Source organism: Podarcis tiliguerta, assembly GCF_965153285.1.
Source record: "Podarcis tiliguerta genome assembly, chromosome: 14".
Lineage (NCBI taxonomy): Eukaryota > Metazoa > Chordata > Lepidosauria > Squamata > Lacertidae > Podarcis > Podarcis tiliguerta.
Genome location: NC_139547.1, coordinates 13,783,481 through 13,811,074, shown reverse-complemented (window position 1 = coordinate 13,811,074; position 27,594 = coordinate 13,783,481). Strand labels below are relative to the sequence as shown.

The following is a 27,594-nucleotide window of genomic DNA, read 5'->3' as shown; positions in this document are numbered from 1 at the left end:
AGAAGATGCCAGCTGTCATTCATCATTTCCATGACGATCAGGACAGCATGTTTATTTGGGGGCATCGAGGGGAAAACAAAATGGCAGCTGGGACTCGATATTGGTGGTGACAATGAGGGCTGGCACCCACACTGTCAGGGTGATGTGGCTCCAGCAGCTGCCCAAGGATGCCGCGAGCCAAATATGGATCAATGCCTGTAATCTGGAGGACCATTGGTGTCATAATATGCCTGGTATCCCTGCCTAGTCTATGCATCAGGTATGAACAGTGAAAAGACACAGAGGTAAATGCAGTTGCCCATCTTGAAACTTCAGAAACAGGGTTAAAAGACTAGCATGTGTAGGTTGTATGTGCAAGTCCTAGGAAAATAACAGCAAGCTGCATTAAAAGACGTAATGCCACCAATTCAGTGGGTTCTTGGAGATGGCAGGTGCTATGTTGTATGAAATGAACTCCTCCTCTCAGCATGGATTTACTCGCTTCAGTAGATGAGTCCTGACCAGAGGGCAATGGCAATGGGCTGCAGCTACCTATGTGCAGTTTCCCATTCATTCCCAAAAGCTTAGCATAGGGATTGGGTTATGCGAACTGCTTTTAAACGTATAATCACGTGAGATGCTTGCTACTTTTGAATAGTTTATTTTGACTTTACATGCGGTGTTAAAAACCCAAAAGGACGTATTATTTACACATCCACAATACAAGTTTACAAGATATCTATACATGTTAAAGTACTCTATAGACCATATAGAGCAGCTTTCATTTTTTTTTAGGGTTACTTTTATAAGCTGTACCATTAAAAAAGATACAATCTGCATTTACCTTTGCACAAATGGATAAAGCATGTTTTTTATTTATTTTTTAATTAAAAAAACAAACAAACCCCAACCCAAAACCCAACAAAAATTATAAATTAACAGAATAAAGACTATGTTGAATGTTAAAAAGATTTCAACATAAATACTGAGCGAACTCACATTACCATCTAACAAGGCAGCACAATGTTACAGAAAGTTATTTGGGTTCACATAACATTTATGTTTCCGTTTCACACAAGTATGTATTATTCATTACTATTTGTAAAGTGAAGTCAATTCTTTTTTTTGTCATTTGATTCTCATTTTAAAATTATTAGTTGCAAGAGTGAAAATATTTTTAGGTGGGGGGAAAATGATCCTAAGTATTTTTGGAGGGGGAAGTAAAGGTCTTCAATGGTCAACATACAAAATGGAAAAGGGAGAATAATTCTATATATTAAGGAACAAGGATCCCTTTTATTTGAGACAGAGAGAGACGAAGATCTTTTCTTTCCCCCATTAACATGAAATAGAAGCCAGTGTTTTGGTTGGAAGGTATTTGTCCTATCAGCTCACGACTATCCCCCTGTGTGGGCTATACGCTGATGGCAACGTTCAGCATACAAGTACTAGGGCATCATTTGCAAGCTAAGATCACCATCTGTGATGAATACCAGCTGCAAACACGTACCATAGCAGCCCAGTAAGAAGCTTTAGCAGGTGTTCCATTACCCCAGAAACCTCATATGATTTCACATTATAACTGTTTGATCCTTAAGCTAGTTAGGGGTGGGATGCTTAGCGCGAAAAATGTTGATTTAATGCTGCTGTCTCCTCAGCTTAGAGGCTGCCTTTTCATTGTTAATTAATTGTTCTTGTGGGGATATCCCCCCCTTCTTTCTCTCATCTTTTCGGATACTGTTGAGAGAACTTACAGCTGGCATGTGGGGAATTGTGATGTGCTGTTACCGAGAACACTTGACAGGGGTTTAGTGGGGTTTTCTTTTTTAAAAAAGGAAAGAAAATCATTTTCATGAATAAGGCACAAAATGCACAGATCCAGGTAAACACACAGAATATTTACAGAATATTGTCATTACCGGCATGACTATGGAGAAACCACAAGCTAAACAAATTGATTGCACTACTGTCAAATTTTTCTTGGGCGGATCCTGCCAAGCCTTACTGATGTATCTTCATTTCTGTTGGAAAGGGCTACAAAATAATATTAATAATGTGAACATCTTATTCCACATTTCTCTTCTGTCTTTTCTTCTGTAGAAAAGGGACATGGCTCACATATGCCTCACACATAAACATCTCAGAGTGAGGAAGGGCCACCCTATGATTGTGTAAACCAGCCTTCCTCCACCTGGTGCTCTCTACATGTTCTGGTCTGCAAGTCCCATCAGCCCCAGCCAGCACGGCTGTGTTGTCCTCCAAAACAACCAGAGGACACCAGCGTAGGAGAGGCTGGTGTAAGCACTTGCCATGGATGCAGGGAGCAGTAGTTCCTCTTATCCCACATTGGGCTAAGCAAATATACAAGCCATAGGTTTGCTCCTCAATTCCTTGTTCGCTAAATACAGGTGGGTACATGAACAGCCCTGGCTTGTTGGGGGCCAATGAAGCAATTCTTTGAATCTGGAAAATACTTCCTTTTTTCTCTTAGGGTCTTTTCTACTTGGGAATGTCATATTTCCCCCTTTCGTTGCCCTTCTCATTCCCCCTGCCTTTATTTTGTCTCAGTTTAGGGGAAGGCGGTGTTTAAAAACAAACAAATGAACTACTTTTTGAACTAGAGAGTCTGACCATAATGGAAACTTTGTTTTGGATGAAGAACAGTTAGAAGTTCTAAAGTTTGCATTCAGGTTGGGAAGTCAGGTGGACTGAAAGACCAGCTGAGCACTGGAGATGGGGGAGAAATCAATTTGGTTCGCGTTTTCATGTTAACCTACCTTAATTTGTGCTTCCCAAAGCACCATGCAAACCCTTTGGAATTTGCATTTCTCTGAAGTAAAAATTTCCAAACTGCTGCAGAAATTGGCCGAACTGAATATCAGGAAAACGAGAAACCAAAATGGACTGATTTAACCATCCCTACTGCCATGGACCTCTATTAATGCTACACTTGGAATTTAGACATCTGATTCTATAGCAGCATAATTTAGAATGAGCACATTTGCACCATTTCACATAGTAACTAGTTCTGCCCAGGGCAGAAATCTGACAGCACAAAGCTTCCCACATGAGATCTGCTGTACACCTCATGCAATCCAAAATAATCTGAACCAGAGCCATCTGTCTGTTTAGTCAAAATCAAATGTAAACGTTTCTGTAACTTAAAAGATGCAATGAGATTGAATACCTCCTAGCTTTGTGCGCGCACACACACACCCTCACACCCTCACACACAAACACCTTTATTCTCATCATAAACAAAAATGTCATCCTTTGGAGGAAAAGAAAAATGCTACAGTTGGACTAGAGACCAAAGTTCAGCAAGTTGCTTATTAACCAACATACTTGTTGAGACATTATCATTTGCTGACATTTGTGCAAGAGGCAAGGCAAATGCATACATATTAAAATGTTCACATTTCATGGGAAGACTACACATTATGGCAGTCTAAAAATGAACCCCATTTTATTGTTATCGTTATTATTATTATTATTATCTTCAAGTATTTTTGCTCGCAGATCTTTTCCCCCTCCCCCTTTCCTCCCCAAGTACTTTCGCTCCGGTAGTTCCCCCTCCCATTGTGCTACATGTCTCCTCTGCTCCAAACAAAAGAAATGTGAAGGGCCAGCACCTTCCTTTGTTATAATCTGTTGAGCAAGCTGAGCCTTGCTTTAAGCCAGGTGTGTGGCAAAAGCCCAGATGTTGCTGGAGTAAGAACAGGTTCTTTGGCGGCTTGTTCATTCTCTCTCTCTCCGTGTGTGTGTGTTTCTCATGACAAGCGAGTCACTGTCTTATTGTCTGTCCTGCAACATCATCCCACACCTCTTGACAGAATACGCAAGTCTCAGTAGCTGTATTTGTTCAGTGGTCTGACTGAAGGCGTCTGGGGAGCGAACGAGGGTTTGGGCGGCACGTCTGGTTTGAGGGAGGGCGTCCTCTTTATCCCTGTCCGAGGGAGCGTTCCATTGCTCGTGTAACTGCTTTGCCTAGACAAGGAAGGCTGTAGATGGACACTCACTGGTGCCCCTTGCATGTAGTCCATCTTTGAGCCTCCTCCGGGAGGTATGTATCCCCCGCGGTTAATACTAGGCTGCCGCGACAGCAGCACGCCATTGGGCGAGTTTAAGTTTTTAGGGAGGGCTGATATAGAATGCCGCTGTGATGAATTTTTGTGGTAGCCCCTCTGTCTTTCCAAAGAGGTCATGGGTACCGCCGGCGTGGTAGGGACGTCCACCCGTTTCGTCGGACTGTTTCGCGGAAGGGTGGATGGAGGAGAATACAAAGAGGCTTCCCTGTTGGGAACTTTAGGCGGGATCTCAGTCATGTTTCCCATGGGATCCAGCATTAAAGTTTGGTGAGCCACCTGGAGGTCTCCCATAATGGCTTTGGGGTTGCTAGGCATTTCGTTCAAATGTTTCAGGAAATCGTTCAAGGTGTTCCTGGAATCCACCGACCTCCTGTGGTCTCTCTTGCCCGATGACTTTGTGTGCGGGTGGTCCATGTTCTGCATCTTCTTGTCTGCTTTGTGTGCGTTGGAATTTGAGAAGGACATGTTGTAGTCGTGGGTGGCGTTTGGAAGAACAATAGCGCTGGGGATGTGTCCGTGACTTAGAGGAGAATGAGGAGGGGGACTGGACGGGAAAAACTGAGGGCTCTTCAGAGGAGTTTCTTTTCTAGAAGCACTGAGGTTGTTCTGCGCTTTGTCCATCTGACTTTTCATAGACTGCAAAGTCTTTTGCTGCAGCACCGGCGTGGATTCTGGTGTTGGAAGAGCTGCCAGTTCTGGCGGCTGGCCTCTATGGTCCACCATCATCATGGACTTTGTGTCGGCGGTTGGTGGCATCTCTTTCCTGCTTGTTAACAAGTTTGAATACAGCTTGGGAGAATCGATATTCTGTTGATACTCCTTGACTGGGCTATCAAAGAGGCCGTTCAGCTTGGCGAAACTCCCGCTCGAGTCCGTACAGGACTGAGCTGACTCTGCGTCTTTGTGTATCTTCCTGGACTTTCTCACAAACATATCCCGGTAACAGTAAACAGCCACGCCTGCAATAAAGGCTCCCAGCAGAAAGGCAGCAAAGACGCATGTGATCAGGACATTCATGTGCACCATTTGGTTAGAATCTCCTGACTGGACTTCCCACCTGACACCTACAACAAACACATGTGGTATGGAGAGATTAGAGCGTGTTTTATTCTGCATGACCGTAAAACAAAGCTTGCTTATCTTAAGCTGCAGTACTAACCAGACATAACAGAAACCTAGCACCACTGCACTTGAGAGAGAGATTTGCACAGTAGGGGTAGGAATCACAAGTCTTCTGACATGGATATCCTCCTCAGGGAGTCATTAGTGGTGTATATATACATATACCAACAGATGTTTTTAAGTGCTAAGTGGTTTCTGATGTATCTAATTCAGGTGGAGACTAAAAACATAGCAGGCACAATCCAGCACAATTTCTATTTATTTTAATGGGAGAAAGTTGAAGCACGTTCATAACTCTCACATTAACCCTAACCTTAACCCCTAATCCTAACTTGAAATTGCTTGAAGTTGGCATGATTGCACCCCATGTACGAAACAGTCCTCACTGAAATCTGAACATGTTTAGAGTTGGTCTCCACCATAATTTATCCTACATTTGATGTGTTATATTTTCCCCCAATTTACACCACCAGCATCATGCATATACATTAATATGCAACATCTCTGTGATAATATGGGTGTCTAATCCATTTGTCCATCATTTCAATCCAATGAAAGCGCTCCAGTTGTCCAGTTTGGTGGAGTTACAGTTTGGTGGAGCAACCCCACAACACTGATACAGCCCCCCTCCAATTTTGGAGATTTTGCCCTTCATTCTTTGCCCCCTTGTGCCCAGATAAATATTTCTGCTGGCTCAGGAGGCTGCCGTGCCATTATGCTGGGCTGTCAGATCAGAAGAATGTGAAATGATGGCATGGGCTTGCTGTAGCACTGTGCTGCAGTTTGGTCTTTCCTCTCATCCTTTCTGGGCCCCTTGCTCTTAGCTAACTTATCAAAGCTGACTACAGGCATCAAGCAGGGCATGGCTGTTGGAGGAACCCTGCTGACCAGTTCACATTGCCCTCTTAATAGGGGTATTGTTCTACAGTTGCACCCCTCCCTGACGCCCGCTTGGCTCTTGGGATCAGGGGCCCTCTAGATGTTGTTGGACTCCCAACTATCACCAGCCCCAGCCAGCATGGCCAAGAAACAGGAATGATGGGAGTTGTAGTCCAACATCTGGAGGGCCACATGGTCTCCACCTCTTCTCTGGATCTTATAGCTATTACAGGCACCTACAATAGCTCTTACTTAGGTCTATCTATACTTCTGATAGGAGAGATTGCACTGATGTTGCCTACTCGTCCTTATAGCAGTGCCGTGCTTTTCCTTGCTCCAGAAACCAAGGAAACTACAATATCAGCAGCTGCTTGCCTTCCTTGTTCTGTCTGGCAGCTGGTTTTTATTTTATTTATGAAAGTATTCACGACCTGCCCTCTATCAAATTGATCTCAGGGCAGAGTATAAGAAGATATTTTAAACCACCGTTCAGTTAATAAGACAAAACAATGAACAATAAGCTTTAAAAAACACCTCACAGGGTGGCTTATTGTTACACAGCAGAGTTAACAATTCCTAAATGACTGAGAAAATAGCCAACCTCTCTGCTACGCTGCCTTCCCAACTGCAGGCAAGAAGAGCCACCACAAGAGAGAAAAGGGAATGCTACCAGTTTGGAGAGGTCATTTTCTTTTGCAAATGGAAGCAAATCCTAGTTATGGGGGTGAGCAGACAGCAGATCTATCTCTCTGCAGGCCAGGAAGGCTAGAAGGAAGGCTCTTTTTCCATGGCTGCCTTTAATGGCTGTCAGTTCTAGATGCCATCACAAGCATAAGGAGACTTCCCTTGACAGGCTGGCAATCTCTGACCTGCACCTCTGTGTCTATTAATCTGGAGAACTGGGCTATATGAGTAGCATTACTACACTCTGCCAATCCAAATGCACACACTCTGTCCTGAAATATCCTTTTAAGACTCACAAATAGTAGCTGGTGTGGTATTAACATTAACGATTCCTGCTAGAAAATTGAGGTTAGAAGGTGCTACACTGCCAAGCTGCAATTAATAACTCGTGGAAGGATTTCTCTTTCAATTTCCTGCCCGACTCATGAATCAGAATCAAAAGTGAGATAGGATTATGCAAATATTGTGCAAAACTCTATAATGTGCAGATTTGCATTGTTAGAACTATGCTAATATTTTTACCCCCCTCCAAAAGGAACGCTTTCTCACTTTGCTATTTTGGAAGTGGTATTCTCTGCAGCTTAAAAAAAGAAGTCAAGATTACCCACACATTTTAGACTTCAGTGAGTAATGAACTTTTGGAACAGAGCAACATTTAAAAACCATCCGGCCAATGAGAGGTATTAGTAGTTTTCATAATATAGAATGCATTAAATTTTGTGCTAGAAGATCAAACAATAGTATTAAAAAAGGGAAAAAATCAAACTTGCACGTTAATATCAGAGCTTGCAGGTTTTTGTTTTTATTTAAAGCAACCACAGACATTGCACCGTTAAGAAAATGTTAGTTTGGCAAAATGCACCTAATTGTGTTATTCGGCACAGTGGGAAAGTTAAAACAAAGAAGAGTGTTATGTGTGGTTTGTGTGTGTGTTAAGAGGCAAGGCCTTTGAAGGGAGTTGAAAGGTTCAGGGTTATTGGTTTTAATGGCATTGTGCAGAAGAGGGAAAAGGAGGGGAAAGGCTGAGAAAGGCTTACTACAGAAAATGCTACCGAGCGTGACTGAGAGAGCGCGTGAGCAAATCCTGGCAAAAGCAGACTCGTTTTAAAGGACAACCAAGCGATAAGAAACACCTGAAGCAAATTACGAATGCGCTGCCACAATGGCCAAAAGGAAACCTGATACGTTTCGCTGAATACTTGAATGTGAAAGGTTTGCTTGAGAACTTACGACTTATTTTTTTCTTTTTTTGAGAAAAGAAAAGACAGAATCATGCAGATATGTGCCATTTACTAAGAGGTGTCCAGTTTGGGTATCCAGATAACAGAGGACGAGCCAGTTTGGATGAGAAGATAAGGGGCCTGTTCAGACGTGAAGCCCCCCACTCTCTCTCATTTATTTTTCAGTTGTGAGGATGAAATGGGCTATTCCATTTTTATCTTCACAACAATCCTATGTGCTGGATTAGGCAGAGAGAGAGAGAGAGAGAGCATCACTCAAAGGACTCAATAGTCCAGCGTGCTTTGAATGGAGTCCTCTCCAATCTGTGTCCAACTGACACCTCATAATGCAGAAGCTGCTATTTGCAGGGATTTTCCCCTCCCCAACTTCCTCATGGATACACAGATCAAACAGTCACAGTATATGCACCAGCTGCCTGATCTATGTACCTACGGTCAACCATGCAGCACCACACTGCCCTTTATGGAATACATGATTCTTCTTACATGGCGATTAACCCACTGTTTGTGATGATGTTAACATGCGGAGTTGTTCTTAGCGGGAGAGATTTAGGAAACTCAAACTCCCACAGTTTTGAGGTGTATCTCACAGAAAGACACCTTAGCGCTGATAAAGGATGCAGCAATTGGAAGGAAGCTTGTGCTGCAAGGGGTTTGAGGGTCTTTTGTTAAAAGCCAGAATGCTCTCGTTTCTGCTGTGGTGGATTAATGCGCTTACTCTTTGCAAAGGCTTTTTGCAAAGCTATGCTGCAGCGAGCCTTATGCGAGAGAGTAAAACTTTGACATTGTGGACCAGCCAGAAGGAATATCGCAGGCCCATAACAAAGTACACAAAAGGCAGTGTGGTGCGGGAGGATGCTTTTCCGGGAGTAAGCTCCATTGAACTCAATGGGATTTGATGCTCGGCTGACATGCGCTGTTGAGCATGCATTAAATGCGTATGCAAAACAAAATTTGACTGGGGGGGGGGGAGAATAACAGGATGAGCATGAGTTTGTTGAACAGTGATGCAAACTCTGTGTTGCTGCTCATCTTGTCTCCCAAATCCCCCCCTCCTCCCTGCTCTCTTGGCCCCAAAGAGAGAGGCGACACGATTGCACCTTTTTATTACATACACAGGATGATATTGCATGCACATTTTGATAAGAACAAGCGTTTGAATTTGAAACTGCTGAAGCTATCAGGTTTCCTTTCAACCGTAATAAAACCCCTGGTTAGGCCTTACCCTTCGGGACCCCTGATAATGAATCAGAGTAATCAGAGGTGTTTGGGTCATCTTGGGCTACAAATTTCCGGGAGCCAGTCACTTTAGGTTTCCAGGAACCAATCACTTTGGGTGAGAAAACGGGGATACTTTCCACTGTGGTAACAGAAGTTGAGGGTAACGCCATGTCTGTGGTGGCAAACAGATTTTGCTTTTATTAATGTGCATTGCAGTCAGGTTCCCCCCACTCTACGGTGTGTGTGTGTGTGTTTCTTTTTTTATATGAAACCCTCAACAATTAGTGACTTTGCACGATGACTGCTAAATTGTATTTGGAAAATAGGCTTAGGAGTTGCACGGGGAACAACAGCATTATACTGTGACTTGCTCTTTAAAATCAGATTTAAAGTTAGGGGCAGGAAATGTATTGCGAATTATTGCCATTATTCAATGACTGTGGTGCTTAAATAAAATCAGTAAGGAAGATGGAAAATGGAGGAGGGGAGCAGAATTTAGGAATGGAGGAAGCTGCCTTATTCTGTGTCAGGCTGGGTTTCTGATATTTTTCCTGTCAATTTATTATTATTACATTTATATACTGCCTTTCATCTGAAGATCACAGGACAGGTTACAGTATAAAAACATGTAACATAATAAAAAATAAAATCATAACCTCCCCCTGCCCCCCCCCCAAGTTTAAAAGGTCATCGATTGTTTCATTAGCCAAATGCCTGGGTAAAAAGGAATTTTTTGCCTGGCGCCTAAAGATATGTAACGAAGGCACCAGGCAAGCTTCCCTGGGGGGAGAGCATTCCACATTTGGGGAGCCACCACAGAAAAGGCATTTGAAGAGCTAATCCCCTTTCCCTAACGCATTTATGATGAGGGGATTCATTGTAAACTGAGTGCCTTGCTTTGCATCCTGCTGGTGGAATCAATTTCACAAAACAAAGCTCTGCATAGATTTATATGGGCTGCCCTTGAGCCAGAAACTCCAGCGGGTGCAGAATGCTGCAGCGAGACTCCTTACGGGGTCCTCGCTGCGAGATCACATTCACCCGGTGCTATACCAGCTGCACTGGCTCCCGGTGGCATACAGGATCAGGTCTAAGGTGCTGGTTTTAACCTTTAAAGCCCTATACGGCCTAGGACCCTCGTACCTACGGGACCGCCTCTCCTGGTATGTCCCACAGAGGAACTTACGATCTTCAAACAAAAACATCTTGGAGGTCCCAGGCCACAGGGCGGTTAGGCTGGCCTCAACCAGAGCCAGGGCTTTTTTGACTGTGGCTCCGATCTGGTGGAACGCTCTGTCACAAGAGACTAGAGCCCTGCGGGACTTGACATCTTTCCGCAGGGCCTGCAAGACAGAGCTGTTCAGCCACGCCTTTGGCCACGGCACATCCTGACTCCCTCCTTTGGTAATTCTTCACAGAACTCTAGCCCAATAGTTGCCATCAATTTGATTTGAAGTAATTTTTTAATGAAATGATTTTAGAATGTTGTATTATTTTATTGTTGTTAGCCACCCTGAGCCCAGCCTCGGCTGGGGAGGGCGGGATATAAATAAAAATTTATTATTATTCTTATTATTATTATATACTATGCACACAATCCTCTGGGTGCAGAATTGAGACAAGACAGTACAGAATGCTTGTAATACTTTTATTGCGACTTTATTGCCCATACTTCTCTCTCTGTGTGTAAGACATTTTGACTAGAAACAATATATGTATAGAGAGGTAAGGAGCTCACAGACTTAAGAGTCATGTTGACTGAGCAAAGGTCTCACTGAGATCTCCTCCCAGACCTTCCATAGTGTGCAACATTTAGTGTTATGGCATCAATGAGGTCCAGCCTCTTGCAGTGCCAATAGGGCCTCTTCTAATGGGCCTTGGGAAGAATATGGCAGGTGTGGGTGTTTTGGATGTCTCAATCTCACTTGTAAAAAGGAAAAGGAAAAAAGGATTGTGCCTTGAGCTACAGCAGTAACAGCTACTGTATAGCTATGGTGGATTCATAGGAATGGGTGTGAGCCTTTATCAGAAACGGCAAGGAAGCTTTCAGGCAATCAGGTCTGTAATCATGAGGGCCAGGAGCTTGATATAACTGGACAAAAGCAAAACTTGGAATTCATAGCGTTCTATAGCTCATATGCCACAATTCATGTTGACATCAGGGGTGGTGTCAATTTCTAAACCTCCTGTGCATATCTGCAGTGGAAAGCTTTGGGTTAATGTGACTTACAAATCCCTATTAATGGACAGTGTGGAATCAAGTGCGTCATGTCAACATTTAAAAGTAAACCTGATTTTTTTTTTTTCATCCATTCATGCACAGGCAGAAAGGGCATATTTTTCACACAAGGGAACTGCGACTTTCCTCCCTCCCCACCAGAATTAGTTCTTGGACAAACAAAATCCATCAAACACCATTCTTGTTTCATTACAGAAGTGCAAATAGCATCAAAGAATCGTCTGCTGTCAAACTTCCAGAAGCATTAAAAAGCATGTGGAAAAAAATTGTAATTGGCAGATAGAATTAAGGAAACATCAGAGGAGCGTACTCTGTACTGGATTGTGCTCTCATTGAAGCCCAACGTGGAATTTTGCCTTTTGAATTAAAGAAAAAAAGCAGCAGTCTAAGCATTTAGGAGGAATTTGGGATGGAAATGCTAAAAAACAACAACAAAAAAACCACCACCAGACGGGAACTGATGCCCCTGTTGAAAACAGGGCTTCAAAACTTCTATTGGGAACAGATAAAAGAAAGTACAGTGGTACCTTGGGTTACATACGCTTCAGGTTACAGACTCCGCTAACCCAGAAATAGTACCTCAGGTTAAGAACTTTGCTTCAGGATGAGAACAGAAATCGTGCTCCGGCGGCGCAGTGGCAGCAGGAGGCCCCATTAGCTAAAGTGGTGCTTCAGGTTATGAACAGTTTCAGGTTAAGAACGGACCTCCGGAACGAATTAAGTACTTAACCCGGGGTACCACTGTACTACTTCACACAGCACAAAGTTGAACTGTGGAACTGCCTCCCACAGGAGGCAGAGATTGCCTCTAACTTGGATGGCTTTAAAAGGGGATTAAATGAGTTCTTGATTAGCTTATCAATGGCCACTAGCTATGCTTGACTTCACAGCTGGATGCAGTAATACGTCCGATTATCAGTTGCTGGAAACTGCAGGAGGGGGAAGTGTGCTTGGGCTCTGCTTGCAGGTTTGCCACAAACACCTTGGTTGGCCACTGGTCTGATCCAGCACACTCTTCTTAGGTTCATATTCTGACACCTGCCTCCTCGATCATTTCCCTCCTGTGCTGCTCAGGAATTCTGGGAAACCAAAGCACTGGTGCAGCTCTGAAAGGTTTAGTCTGCCATCTTGATTCAAAATGGTGTCCCATTGTATCCAAACAGGGACAAGACCCCTGCTCTCAGGAACATTCAAATCACAGAATTGTAGAGTTGCAAGGGGACTCTGGTGATCATCTGGTCCCAACCCCCTGCAAGGCTTGCCCTGCAGACCAACACCTTGAAATAGCCTGTCTCATGCCCTACCCTTAAATTATCAAAAGCAAGTTGCATAATTTGGTTACAAGGTCTTAAGTCCAAATGCATAGTGAACAGACATGCCAACAAACCTGCAAACCTATATAGCCCACCAATTGTAAGGGCTGGTCTTGCTTGAGAATTCTCAGAAACAATTATTATTATTATTATTATTATTATTATTATTATTATTATTATTAAACACTGAGATTATAAATGGGTAATGCACTGTCAGTTTCTAGGGCTGTGTGTGCCCTTCCCTGCCCCAACCCAGGCAACGATAAACCAGAATCTGGCCTTGGGAGTTGTGCTAATTAAGGCTTTTAAAGTCCAATATAGTTGGGAGCAGCAAGGCAGTGCTAAGTCTCTTCTCCTTCTGGGGACAAGAACACACAGTCAAAGCACAGTGCAGGGCTGTTTGAAAGCTCTTTTACAAACAGTCCTGCTACTGCTCTTTGCATCTCAGGCACCATCATGCAAAATCTGGTGACCTTATCTTAAGAGGCGTCCAAAACGTTGCAGTCCAGCATCTTGATGTAAAGCGGTGTCACAACAGTAGCCAAACATAGATGGGAAACCAGCTCCTCTATCTTGGGAATCATTGTGTTAAGTTTGGCAGCGATATCTCAAGAGGTGTCTGAATGCATAGTGAGTGGACAGACAGACAGGTGGACAGACAAACCACAACTCAGCTATGTCAGGTATAAGAGCTAATGATGATGATAATACATAATACCTCCACATACAGAGACAGTGGGCAGCTAACTAACACTGTTCCCATAGTGGCCAACCAGATGTCTATGAGAAGCCGAAGTAGGAAAAGTGCTGTTCCTCTACCACTTGTTTCCTCTAACAACCTCTATTCTGGTACGTAGGCTGAGACCCTATCTGCCTGCAGACTGTCTCGCCAGAGTGGTGCATGCTCTGGTTATCTCCCGCTTGGACTACTGCAATGCGCTCTACGTGGGGCTACCTTTGAAGGTGACCCGGAAACTATAACTAATCTAGAATGCGGCAGCTAGACTGCTGACTGGGAGCGGCTGCCAGGACCACATAACACCAGTCCTGAGAGATCTGCATTGGCTCCCAGTACGTTTCCGAGTGCAATTCAAAGTGTTGATGCTGACCTTTAAAGCCCTGAATGGCCTCGGTCCAGTATATCTGAAGGAGCATCTCCACCCCCATCGTTCTGCCAGGACACTGAGGTCCAGCTCCGAGGGCCTTCTGGTGGTTCCCTCACTGTGAGAGGCCAAGTTACAGGGAACCAGGCAGAGGGCCTTTTCGGTAGTGACGCCCGCCCTGTGGAACGCCCTCCCATGAGATGTCAAAGCGATAAACAACTACCTGACATTCAGAAGACATCTGAAGGCAGCCCTGTTCAGGGAAGTTTTTAATATGTGACATTTTAGTGTATTTTTCATCTTTGTTGGAAGCCGCCCAGAGTGGCTGGGGAAACCCAGCCAGATGGGCAGGGTACAAATAAAATTATTTTATTATTATTATTATTATTATTATTATTATTATTATTATTATTATTCAGAGATGTATTGCCTCTAATCCATACGATATAGCCATTATGATTAGTAGCCATTAATTCTCTCAGCCTCCATGGATTTGTCAAATTTGCTTTTAGAGCTGCCCAAGATGGCAGCTATGCAGTCTGAAGAAATGTTCTGAATATTCTACCACACCATTGGATGGTCTTGAGTTCTAGCATTTATTTGTCATAGTTTTACATATACAGTGGTACCTCAGGTTACATACGCTTCAGGTTACAGACTCCACTAACCCAGAAATATTACCTCAGGTTAAGAACTTTACTTCAGGATGAGTACAGAAATCGTGCAACGGCGGCACGGCAGCAGCGGGAGGCCCCCATTAGCTAAAGTGGTGCTTCTGGTTTAGAACAGTTTCAGGTTAAGAACGGACCTCCGGAACGAATTAAGTACTTAACCCCCGAGGTACCACTGTATCGCTCTATGCATACCTCAGAGTGGTCTCCATTAAAATATTGACTTTATTATTAATGTATAACACATACATTATAGTATTTTGAGAGCGGAAGAAAAACTTCCCCTTCTGCGTTTTCTCCATAGTTTGGTCACATTACCCCTCTCACTCAGTGTAAGCTGCAACCTTTCTTTCAGCCCCCAAATGATAATCTGGACTGCACCTTTTCCAGCTCTACAATATCCTTCCTGAGGTGTGGCAACCAGAACTGAACCAAAACCTTAAAATCCCTAAATGGCCTCGGTCCAGTATATCTGAAGGAGCATCTCCACCTCCATCGTTCTGCCCGGACACTGAGGTCCAGCGCCGAGGGCCTTCTGGCGGTTCCCTCGCTACGAAAAGCCAAGTTACAAGGCACCAGGCAGAGGGCCTTCTCGGTAGTGGCACCTGCCCTGTGGAACGTCCTCCCACCAGATGTCAAAGAGAAAAATAACTACCAAACTTTTAGAAGACATCTGAAGGCAGCCCTGTTTAGGGAAGCTTTTAATATTTAATAGGTTATTGTATTTTTAGTGTTCTGTTGGAAGCCGCCCAGAGTAGCTGGAGAAACGCAGCCAGATGGGCGGGGTATAAATAATAAATATTTTTATTTTTATTTTTATTACTACTACTACTATTATTATTATCATTATTATTATCATTATCATTATTATTATAAAACTGTGGCCACACCATAGTAAATTACAATGTGTAAAAGGCATTGTAATAGTAGCAGTTTTATCTTTGATCCCTTTCCTAATGATCCAGGCAAGGAAATTCTTTTTGTATTCAGTTTTTAATTCTAGGTTTACATATCTAACTGTGCCCTATATTACAACCACTTTCCTTACTGTTGTTACTTTTCCTATTCAGGCAAGATGCTGAGATTTCAGTAACGACACACAAAATCCCAGACCACCGATTTTTGGAACTGAACTCTATGTTTCAGTACCTAAACCAAGACACCTCTTGGAAAGCTATTGTATAATTTCTCTTGCTGCATGAGAGCTGAGGGATCAGAGTTTAGAGGGGGGGAAATCCATATGTAGGCAATTGAAATAGTATTGCAGACATGAAAAGCCTATTGTAAGTTTGCCTGTAGTTTGGAGAATGGTTGGGTTTCCTCTGTAAAGGAAGCACAAAGACAAGTCCTGTGATGCGAGTGGGGGGGGGAACCCCCATCCTTCTCACTCTTGCCAACAGCTTATTAAAGGCCCCTCATTTGCTCTGTAATTTTTCTGGAAGAAGCACATAAAACTTGAAGCAATCTGATGCTAAATGCCACCGATTAGTGGATATGATGCTATTAGCACAAATGCATTTCTGAAAACCTTTGAAGATATCAACACATTTCCAACATTTCAGAAATACACATTTCAGGGGGGGGGGGGAAATGTGCATTTGCTTTTTATAAATAGCCGGGACGACACAGGAGGAGGAGGAAAGGGAGGAGATGATGAAGTGGACCAGGCATCTAACTGCTAGGGTAGCATTCATGAAGACATGGTTGAGTGGAGGGGGACAGAGTAGAAGCTTAGCGGACATTTCGTGCAGTGAGAATGTCATCTATGTTAATCAGGCTCTTTCACTTAATAAAAGATGTGTCTCAATTAACAATGAGCTCTTAAGCATGCAGATACACAAGGTGGAAAGTGCTAATAGTGAGAGGAAGTCTTGGCTGCTCCTTGACCATCGGAAGAGAGATGAGTGAAAGCAGAAAAGCAAAAAATATGGAGGTCTTGCCAACCGCACCAAAGGAAAGAAAAAGGGAGGAGGAAAAGAAAAGTAAAAAAGAAAAGGGGGACGAGGCTGTCTGAAAATGCTGAACTGAAGGAAAGAAAAGTTCCATTAACTGGGGGGGGGGGGAGAAAAAAATGATTGAAAAAAACTAACCAGATGTTGGATCGCCAAATATTTTGTAATCTGGTGTAGTTGTAGTAGGCAAAATTTCTAAAAGAATTAAAGGAACACGTAATCAGTGAAAAGTAACCGAAAGGAAAAGCAAAATAGATTTCCAAAGCTGAAAATCAGAAAACAAAACACAATAGGTTCACCCAAAAGGAAGGGGGAAAAAAAAAAAGGAAAAGGGGTGGGGAATACCTGTTTTAATAAGTTGACATCTAGACCTTCATGAACAATACATGAAGGCTGGGAGAAAAATGGCCAAGGGGGGGGGGTTCCACCACCCAAGATCAAGTGGCTTAGGTTTGTGCTAAATGGTTTACAAGGGGGCGGGGTGCTCCGTGCCATTTTTGTGTGACATCCACACCGACAAGAGTGTGGCCCGCAAACCAAACCATGCCACATTCTCAAGTTGGCCCCCGGGACTTGTGCTTACCGTGGCAATCCCCGAGTTGTGCGGTGTTGCCATATTCCACATCTTGCTCATATCCTCCAACGCTGTGGTTGTATGAAACAAACAAAGATAACCTGCAATTAACAGCATTAGTTGGGGAAGAAACCAATGGCCACCGTCATTCTCAAAAGAAACACAAAAGCCGCAAAACATGTTCATTCAGCATTTGCTAAGCAGCGGTTCTCAACCTGTGGGTCCCTCCCCAGATGTTGTTGGACTACAACTCCCATCATCCCTGAGCTCTGGCCTTGCTAGCTAGGGGTGATGGGAGTTGTAGTCCAACAACATCCGGAGGCCCACAGGTTGAGAAAGTCTGCTGCTAAGGGGAGCTGGGCGCTGGATATACAATGAAGGGAAGAGATTTTGTCTTCAGCAACCTCTGCTTGGAATCTCAACCATTTAATGGCTATGCCTTCTTCACAATAATCCTTGCAACTTCAAGCAGGTTAAATAGCCACAGCCAAATAACACCCAACCCACAGGGAAGATTTCCTACACAGGCCCCAGTGAAATGAATGGGAAGCAGAGATTAATACAACCACGTGGTGTTGTATCTGCTTATGACAGGCATAGACAAACTCGGCCCTCCAGATGTTTTGGGACTACAATTCCCATCATCCCTGACCATTGGTCCTGTTAGCTAGGGATGATGGGAGTTGTCCCAAAACATCTGGAGGGTTGAGTTTGCCTATGCCTGGCTTATGACTTCTATTCATCCCAAAGGGTCTTGCTCAGGAGAACTTAACACTATGCCTATCTAATGACAGAGCTGTCCAACACAATCTGACTCATAGTTCCCTGCCCTGCTTTCCCTGGCAACAAGGCACCATAAAACCTTTTATACTTTTACTAGCTCCTCTGATCATGGTATTGGGGAGTAGAAATGTAGGCCATGTTGGACAAATATCATGTCCAGATTCAGAGGAAGCATGCCTATGAATTATCAGTTGCTGGGTGATTGCAATGTGAGGTCTATTGCCACCACCCTGCCACTCATGTCCTGCTTCCAGAGACATTGGGTTGGCTTCTATGTCAAACGGGATACTGGTAACCCTTTGGTCTCATCTAGCAGGGCTCTCCTAATGTTCCTATGCTCACACGACCCTGATCCAATGCTGTGACTTCCCCAGGGAGAAATGTCCACAACTGTGCTGTCATCACCGAGATGGTCCTGTACCTCGTACCACCCCATCAGATATTAGTTAATGATGGGCCACAGAGCAAAGTTAAATTTCATTTGTCCAGCTGGTTCATATGGGTGAAAACGGCCCTTCAGACAACCTGGTCCCAGATGGTTGAAAGCTTCACAAGATTATTAACCCCTCCATAAACTGAGCCCAGAAACTAGTTGGTAGTTAAGATGGTTTTGTGAGGTCCATTCTGCACATCTCAACCAATGACTTTCTGTTTCAAGAACACCTGACCCATGCTGCATATTAAAACCTATTTAAAGGTGCTTGCGTTGACTAACACACTGCCGTGTATTTATTAAAAATCCTGCCACTTACAACATGCTTGATTTCACTCTTCCACAGGTCCCATGGTTCAGCCAGCCACAGTAAGGATCTCGAGACGCAATGCAAGACCTGCGGCGAGAGGAAATTAACCTTTTTTACCACCTCCTAAGCTTGGTGCACTCCATTGTATAGACATGTTTGGACAGAGAGGGCTTACTTTTTGCACGACCCGTGACGCTCGCAGCGGCTGAGTGGAATTCTAATGACGCAGCTGGAGAATGCAACAAATAAGGCATGGTGCTCTTTGTCCAACTGCAGGGAGATGACCTTCTTGTCCTCTTCACCATCCCCATTACACCTGTTCAACACAAGAAATTTGGACACTGTTATTTCTTTTGACCCCCTTTATATAACAACAACAATAATAATAATAATAATTTATTATTTATACCCTGCCCATCTGGCTGGGCTTCCCCAGCCACTCTGGGTGGTTTCCAACAAAACACTAAAATACAATAACCTGTTAAACATTAAAAGCTTCCCTAAACAGGGCTGCCTTTAGATGTCTTCTAAAAGTTTGGTAGTTATTTTTCTCTTTGACATCTGGTGGGAGGGCGTCCCACAGGGCGGGTGCCACTACCGAGAAGGCCCTCTGCCTGGTCCCCTGTAACTTGGCTAAACTTTAATCCAGTTTATCACTTCTGAATTTACTATGAGGTGGGTTACATCCATCTATGAAAAAGCTGCATGCCAGGAATAAGAAAAGCCCAATTTCCTCAGAGCTTTTAGGAAGACATATGGGTTGATCTCGATAGAATTAAGGGTGGGGGAGAAAATATGGCAAACTGCTGATTTATCATGCTAGAACAGATTCCCAAATTCATACAGGGTGGAGGGAGCCATTGGCAAGGTGGTGCCTGGTGGGTCCTTTGCCACCAAGAAGGTAAAGGTAAAGGGACCCCTGACCATTAGGTCCAGTCGCGGACGACTCTGGGGTTGAGGCGCTCATCTCGCTTTACTGGCCGAGGGAGGCGGCGTACAGCTTCCGGGTCATGTGGCCAGCATGACTAAGCCGTTTCTGGCAAACCAGAGCAGCGCACGGAAATGCCATTTACCTTCCCGCTGGAGCGGTATCTATTTATCTACTTGTACTGGTGTGCTTTCGAACTGCTAGGTGGGTAGGAGCATGGACTGAACAATGAGAGCTCACCCCGTCGCGGGGATTCGAACCGCCGACCTTCTGATCGGCAAGCCCTAGGCTCTGTGGTTTAACCCACAGCGCCACCCGCGTCCCTTTGCTACTATGTAGATCGCTTATTTTGTATTACATACATATATTATTATTATTATCATCAGTACCATGTTTATATCCCACCCTTCCTCCATAAGAAGCCCAGTAAAAAAGGCTTTCATCCACATAAAAACCTTTGCTCTGATATTCCTTGTTATCCCTTGGAATGATACCAACTGCATTTTGGACAAACGCTACAATTTCCACAGGGAAACTGTCCCTCAATTGTTTTCTGATTGAATGTTCTGATGGACCCCGTACTCTTTCTTTTATTCTAGTACGTATCAACCAATGTGTTTTGGGTGTGTTCGTCAGCAAACAAGGGACTGCTCCTACACTGAGGAATAGGGCAGTTTTTTCTGACTTAAGAGCGGCATGCACACGGAATTAGAATGCAAGGCAAGCACACAAATATTTTCAGATGTTGCTCAAATAAACATTCCCCTAAGCGCTGGGAAAGCATCAGACAAGGAGGTGAGGTGGGGAACACATTTAAATCAGGCGGCAAAGCAGCAAGTGACTCAAACGAGACAGACGCTGTACAATGTCACCAAGCAGTTCTTGTAAAAGTATACCTACTTTGCATGATTGTATGCATCAATCTCTTCCAGTAACACGCTGTCATTCAAAGAAGAAGGTCTGGTCTTTGCCAAGATTTTAAGTACCATTCCAGCTTCAGAGCCAACAAAGATGACTGTGTAGTTTTGATATGGGCCGGCAGAGTGGTCCACTGCGATCGCTGTCAACCGATACCTGTCAAGACCAAGATCTCCTGTATAATAATTCCTCCACATTAAAGACCCCAAAGATTTGTTCCTCCTAGGTCCTGAATACGGAAGTACCACTGCTTTTGCCTGGTTTGGGGAGGCATCTGTCCCTTCATAGCACAAGCTAACAACACTGAATTATCTATTTATGCTGGTTTCAATCATCACTTTGGGGGATGCTTTTAGCTCCCAATGGCCCTATGGCCGGGAATGTAGGGAGTTGCAGTCCTGAGAGATCTGGTGGGGCAAAGGCTCCCCATCCTTGCACTAAGGAATGAGAGGGAAGGAATGCTATGTTTAACAAGCCAAGTGTTGTGAACAGTTGAGTAACAACCGGAATAGTCACTGTCTGGAAACACAACTGAGTGACAGTCAAAGACTCAGACTCATTCTCCAAAGTGGTTTTGGAGAACCATTTATGGTTTTGGCAACTGTAATCAAATCCCACTCGTGCTAGCTCATGCTTCCATAGACATCCCCCACAGCTTGGTGGCCAATTTGCTAGTGTGTCAATGACAAGAAACCTGATACCCGTTCAAGTGGGACTAGAATAAGTGCTCTGCTGATGAGGCAATCCTTGAACTCAGTGGAACTTGCCTCTGAGTAGGTATATCTAGGGTTGTGCCGTGTTTCCTTTCTCCACCAAAGCCAATGGGTTGCGGTTGGAATGATTCACTCAGAAACTCTGCAGGGCAATTTGAGCCAGTGTGGTGCTAGTGTTCAAGGGTTCAAGCCCCTACTCAGCCACAAAGCTCACTAGGAGACCTTGGGCCAGTCCCTGTCAATCAACCTAACTTCCATCATAGGGTTGTGGGATGATATGAAGAGGAGGAGAACCTCGTAGCTATGTTGCTGTTTATACGATGTTGTACCATCCTAGATGGAGGTGGGTGAAGAGCCGAGTGTAAATCACGCTTAATGCTGCCAGGCATTTTTTCTAGACCAGATGTTTGCTTTGCAACAAATATTTGGCTGGGGATTGGCTGTGTTATCTGCATGGTTGCTGGGAATGCTTAAGAGTGAGGTTTGCATGTGGAACGTTTTCAAGAATGTACTTGGGAGAGGTTACTGGGGTGGAGGGGCAGAACAGCCTCTTATTTTGTTCAGTTGCTAATGATGCTCTCTGATGGAATTTTATGGCATTTTTGTATAGAAAATCTAACAAAGCCAATTCTGTAACAATGCTTATTTTGTTTTCCTGTTAATCATGCCATCTTAAATGTCTATTCTCTATTATTTGACCTTCATTTGTAAGGTTTTGGGTTTTTTTGTATTTTGCAATGTTATGTCAGATGCCTGGAGCTGGGTTGCAAAACACATTGAGATTTTTATTTGTTTGGAAATACAAAGCCATATAGAAGAAACAGTAAATAAGATAAAGATCCCACGTCTGACAACATTGCATTTTGCATCTCCCTGCCCTCCCACCACAACCCCGGGCTTCATATCATTGGCCGAAGGGGCAGGAAAGCAGAGCACAACATTATGCCAGGCATGTACACTCTGCCCTGCGCATGGCCAGCCATGGGTTGCTTATCACACACAGTCCTGCTCTTTGTGACACCTGCGAGAACCAGCTCTCCCATACTGCACAACCTCTGGTTAGATCCAAAGAAGTGTGTGATTATTTGCTTGTTTAAATCAGAGGAGAAGAGATTTTTTCAGCCTGAGGAATGCATCACCCTTTGGGGCAAGCTTTTGTGGGTGGCACATGCCAGTGATGGGGACAGAGGCAAAAATGGCTGGAACATGATGTAGGGTTGGCATATTTTGAAGAGCAAAAAAGAGGACACATTTGAAGACTTCTACTTTTAACTATAAGGGATGTGGGTGGCGCTGTGGGTTAAACCACAGAGCCTAGGACTTGCCGATCAGAAGGTCGGCGGTTCAAATCCCCATGACGGGATGAGCTCCCGTTGCTCTGTCCAAGCTCCTGCCAACCTAGCAGTTCGAAAGCACATCAAAGTGCAATTAGATAAATACTTCCCGGCGGGAAGGTAAACGGCGTTTCCGTGCCCTGCTCTGGTTCGCCAGAAGCGGCTTAGTCATGCTGGCCACATGACCCGGAAGCTATACGTCGGCTCCCTCGGCCAATAAAACGAGATGAGCGCTGCAAGCCCAGAGTCGGTCACAACTGGACCTAATGGTCAGGGGTCCCTTTACCTTTACCTTACTTTTAACTATGGATCGCTGTGATGATTCTACCCGTGAAAAAGAGGACGTGTCCTGGAAAAGTAAGAGGGCACATGGAAACCCTCAACAACAGATCTACAAATTGCAGAGTTCCCTGGGAAGAGGGACTGACTGTTAAACCACTGTGAAAACAGCAGCTCTGTAAGGGGGACAGGGGGTATCCTAACAACTGTCAGCAGCCTTAACAGTCTCAACTGTTCCTGCGATTCTTTGAGGAAGCTATGACTGTGGCATGGCACTGCTTTCAATGTATAGCGCAGATGAGGCCTTAATCAGTCCCGTGTGGGAAAACCTGATCTCCCCAAAGTCCTGCCCGGTGTAGCTGGGATAGTATTACATTTCAGATGTGCAGCGGCTGAGCCTCGTGTCTCAACAAGGCCTCCTTCCTTACCTGACCCTTGTCTTTGTAAACCAAGGCTCCTCAATGACGGAGGGAACAGCGGAATCCATCAAAGGGTGGGATTTGATGAAAGAGAGGGTTTCATCTGGGAAATCAATGGAGGTTTTGTAAGCCTCTGCTAGGCCGTGTTTTGCACAGCACCCAGGTCTGAAAGGAAAGCAACATTTTTTTCCCATTTTTTTTTTTTTAAGTGAAGGGAAGGGGCAGAATTCTGAAGGAGCAGCGCGAACAGCCAAGGCAAAATGAATTTGGAGCCCAAACGAAAACTGCTACTTTGGGACCATTTGGGACAATCGCTCAGCACAAGGCTGGCCAATTGCTTTGTTACTCCATGTTCATTATGAGGGAGTCATCTGAATTTCTGTCTATATTTGGGGGTTTTGCACATTTTTAGGAAGGTTTATTTGTAGCATGCTGAGGTTCCAAGCCTTTGATTCCCCACTCCTGGCTCATTCTCAACATCTGGACAGGTGGGGGAAATGTTCTTCCATTAAATATCAGACAGGTGCAATCTCTATTATCTTCTCATTGCCTACTGAAGAACTTCCTACTCCAACAAGTCTTTCAAAAATCTCTGTATTTGTACTTTAATTAGTGCATGTCTCACTTTCCACACGCGTCTCAGTGCTTGCCTTTTATATATATTGAGCCATTTCCTGCTTTCTAAGCTTGGGTTTCAGCTGTTTTGCCTTTGCCCCCAGAAAACCTGCTCTTTTGCACTAAATCAGAATAAATGGCAATCTGCTATCAGAAAACCCGGTTGCTGTTTGTTCTGATTCAGCACTAAACTACCGGTTTTCCAGGAGGAACATGGCAGGCAAACAAATTCTTTAGTTGAGCCATTTGTCATCAGAACATAAGAACACAAGAAGCTGTCTTACCCCAAGTCAGACCATTGGGTCATCTATCTCAGCACTGTCCACCCTAACTGGCTGCTGTTTCCCAAGGTTTCAGGCAAGGGTCCCTTCCAGTCCTAGATGTCAGTGATTGAACCTAGGTACTTCTGCATGCAAGACAGAGGCCTTGCCCCCTTGCCATGTGCAAGGTGCAGTTTGAAATTAAACATAAACACTGATTTGATCTGTTATTTGTATGCAGCTTTTCCATCAACCAATTTGAGCTCAAAGCAGCTCACAATTCCCAGCCAGAGGCACATGGATGGACCAATGTGTTCTTCACTGATTCCAAAGCAGCTGTACAGATGGGGCCATGACAACAACATTCTGATAACAGATTATCATCCATTTATTTCCTTTACCTCGGCCTTGGTACTTTGTCTTCAGGTACAGCTGTCCAAACAGAATCTGGAGTCTTTTGTTCCTTAAATCTTCCTTTGAAGACTTTCTCAATGTCCTCCATGCTAAAGGCACACACCGCTGAGCCGGGGATGCTGTAAAAAGACACACAGGAGAAGAAGTTGCAGGGACGCCAGGCGACAAAGCGACGACGGATTAAGCGTCGGCAGTGAACCGGAGAACTCCCCTCTCTCTTTTTGACGCCGGGTCGCTCATCTCTTACCTGTTAAGCTGCGTAGTGAATACGCCGACAACAGTAGGGGCTCCGTTGATTTCTATTATGTCTGTGATCGACTGGAGCACGTCAAAGTAGAAAAACGAATCCCCGGGGACGGAACAGTTGAGACGCGCTTTCAGGAATGACGTCCAGTGCTTCTCCAGCACCCTCTGAGAGCCACCCATGTCGTTTTTGCAAATGCGAGCTACACGGGAGTACACAGCCTTGCGTGGGGGACAACAGGAAAGGAGGAAAGTCAGGCTGGCAACCAATCCGTCTGGAAAACCACCACTGTTATAACAGCAACTCTGGTAAAAGGAAAGCAACTGCTTGTAGATTCCCTATGCAACTCCACTGGGCAGGGGTGGGGAACCTTTCTCAATGTATTTATTATTTATCCGTTATTTTTGTTAGTCGCTTTTCTCACCAAGTGACCCAAAGCAACTTATATTAAAATGAATCAAGATGACAATGTTGACAATAGGACCCATAGAGGGGATGGGGGCTGGGAGTCCCGAGATTCAGAGTTTTCTCTTTACATGGATGTCTATTTGGTATAGTTATAAATTCATATTTGTAAAGTCAAATAAAAAGAACAGGGTGGGGGAATCAAGAACATCCATGTAAGGACACACAATTATACAAATAAAAGGCAGGACTTAGGCAACGGACCACAATGCCACCCATCAAATTAAGGTCCAAAAGCCCAGCTAAAGAGAAAAGTATTTGCCTGGCATCTAAAAATGGATAAAGATTGCACTAGAAGTGCCTCCCTGGGGAGGGCATTTCAGAAGTGTGTGTCGGGGGGGGGGGAGAGGCAACCACTGAAAGGCTCGTGTTGCTGCCCCCCCTCCCCAGAACTTCCTGTGAAAGGGACAGAAGAAGGGCCTCAGATGATGATTGCAAAGCCCAGGTCAGTTCATGTGGGGAGAGGTGGATCTTGAAGCTGAACAAGGCTTTGTTGGTCAAAACCTGGGGAAAAAATTGATAAGCGGTTGTGCCAGAGCTGGTATTGTATGTTCAGACTGCCCTGATCTGGTCAGCAATTTGGCTGTTGAATTCTGCACCAGCTGCGGTTTCCAAATGGTCTCTAAAGGCAGCCCAATGTATAATGCATGCCTGTTGTCCAACCTGGAGGTTTACTTTCAATATTTATATAAGACTTGTCATGCAAGCTTCTCCAGACTTTCCTGCTTTTCTTAACCATTGTACAATAGGCTAGTTTCTACACACATTTTCTATCCTCCATCCTGGCAAGCAAGAGGAATTATCAGAGTTCAAGGGTACATTCCAGCGAGGTGAAAACACTCATGGAAGGCGTGAAGCAGTCTCACTAAAGGGTGTCGTGTGGGTTAGGAGTGGGCTTCGGAGTGTTGAGGGCCAGAGACAGATTCCACTGGATCTATGATTTCTCATTCCCGCCACAGAAAAAGGAAGCCATGTTTTGATTAGGGCTCAGCAACTATGAAAAGCTTGGGTCAAACCTAGCCCCATACTACCTATCTCTTCAATTGCTCAGCTCAGAAACAGGGTGTAGATGAGCCCCGGGTCTTTTTGAGGGTAGGGAGCCTTGCCCTGTCATTAGTCCTCCAGCAAATCTAGTTGCCAACCAGTTTATAGGGACAACCAATTATAAATCCCGGTGTTGTCTATATCTGTGTACCTCAAGTTGCAGCACTAAAATAAGAGCAGGAGGTTCATTTGATTCGCAGGTTAATTTTCCAAGCGATTGTGTTCCATGCGTTTGGGTAGGGAGGAGGCCAATTTGGATTTTCAGTGACAGGCTGAACCTCTTTACAGATGAAGTCCAGGTCTAGAGAACAAAGCTGTGAGACTGGGGGTTGGGTTGGGGGGTGGTGAACACAAATTCCACCACCTCCTTCAGCAACTAGAAGTATGAGAAGTGCCAGCTTATTATTTTCAAAACCAGTCGTTGAACAGAAACGACTGCGAGCCACTCCATAGCAAGCATATTTTCAGCCCGCTACAAATCACCCTGAGACTTTGTGGCTTATCATAACAAACAGCTGTATTTACACTTACCTTGCCTAAGTTATTATGTTCCACGGCAATCTCTCGAAAGAAAAAATACACAAAGTTCCCGTATTCAATGGCATGAAGGAAATGGGGCTCTGCAAGATTCAAGGAAGAGGAGATCTATGTTGAAAGGATTTTGCTTGGTAAAAAAAGGAGGCACCTTGCTACATCTGGGTTAACAGCCCAATATGGCATGAGAAAGAAGCATGGGGTTGCAGCCAACCAAGTATTACTCAGAGTAGACCCAATGGTATGACTTTAGGTCCATTCATTTCAATGAGTCCACTCTGAGTGAAAGTTGCTTGGAAACTTTGTAGTGGCCATTGTGCTAGCACAGGGGTCAGCAACCTAAGGCCCATGTGCCAGAAGTGGCCCGTGGAGGTTGTTTGACTGGCCCATGAGCCGCCCCCGGACCGAGCTGCCTGTTTGAGCGCTGCGCTAAACTGCGGCGCCGAAAATTGTGTTTGCACACACGCAGACACCGGAAATCGCGGGCACGCACATGTGATCCAGCCCACAGAGGGATCTCCGTGGGACCGATCTGGCCCAGGCAAGATAAAGCTTGCCGACCCCTGTCTAGCACAACATCACAACAGTGAATTATAGGCAAACAATGAAGCATTACTGACACTGTGCAGGTGTGGTCTGGAAAGCATTAGAAGACCCCATGTAAGAATAAGAGATCATCTTTTTTTTTTTTTTTTTTTTAAGGAAGCTCTTCCAAGAGCTGCTGGCACATCAGTTCAGAGTTATTCTGTCAGAAACAAATCACCAACATAGGATCTCAATGGAAAAGGAATGCATAAAGTTGTCTCATACCATGTTTAAGGGGAAGGACTGGAGC

At 44.5% G+C, this 27,594-nt stretch overlaps 1 protein-coding gene across 24 annotated transcripts in view; it reads right to left on the bottom strand.

The window, feature by feature from the left end:
* Positions 1-624: 624 nt before the first annotated feature.
* Positions 625-27,594, bottom strand: part of SEMA6D (semaphorin 6D) — a 438,832-nt gene continuing 411,862 nt past the window's right edge. For 5 of the 24 annotated variants that reach the window (XM_083411900.1, XM_083411901.1, XM_083411902.1 and 2 more), the window contains 11 exons: positions 26,757-26,845; positions 24,720-24,937; positions 24,460-24,591; positions 23,193-23,348; positions 20,421-20,594; positions 18,768-18,908; positions 18,602-18,679; positions 17,076-17,167; positions 16,631-16,687; positions 9,219-9,386; positions 625-5,131 (listed from right to left, as the gene is read on the bottom strand). In XM_083411900.1, coding sequence (XP_083268026.1) covers positions 3,825-5,131; positions 9,219-9,386; positions 16,631-16,687; positions 17,076-17,167; positions 18,602-18,679; positions 18,768-18,908; positions 20,421-20,594; positions 23,193-23,348; positions 24,460-24,591; positions 24,720-24,937; positions 26,757-26,845 — 2,612 coding nt within the window. In that variant the 3' untranslated portion in view covers positions 625-3,824. The remainder of the gene's footprint in view (positions 5,132-9,218; positions 9,387-16,630; positions 16,688-17,075; positions 17,168-18,601; positions 18,680-18,767; positions 18,909-20,420; positions 20,595-23,192; positions 23,349-24,459; positions 24,592-24,719; positions 24,938-26,756; positions 26,846-27,594) is intronic. The other 19 variants (XM_083411882.1, XM_083411904.1, XM_083411892.1 and 16 more) reach the window with 7 other exon arrangements.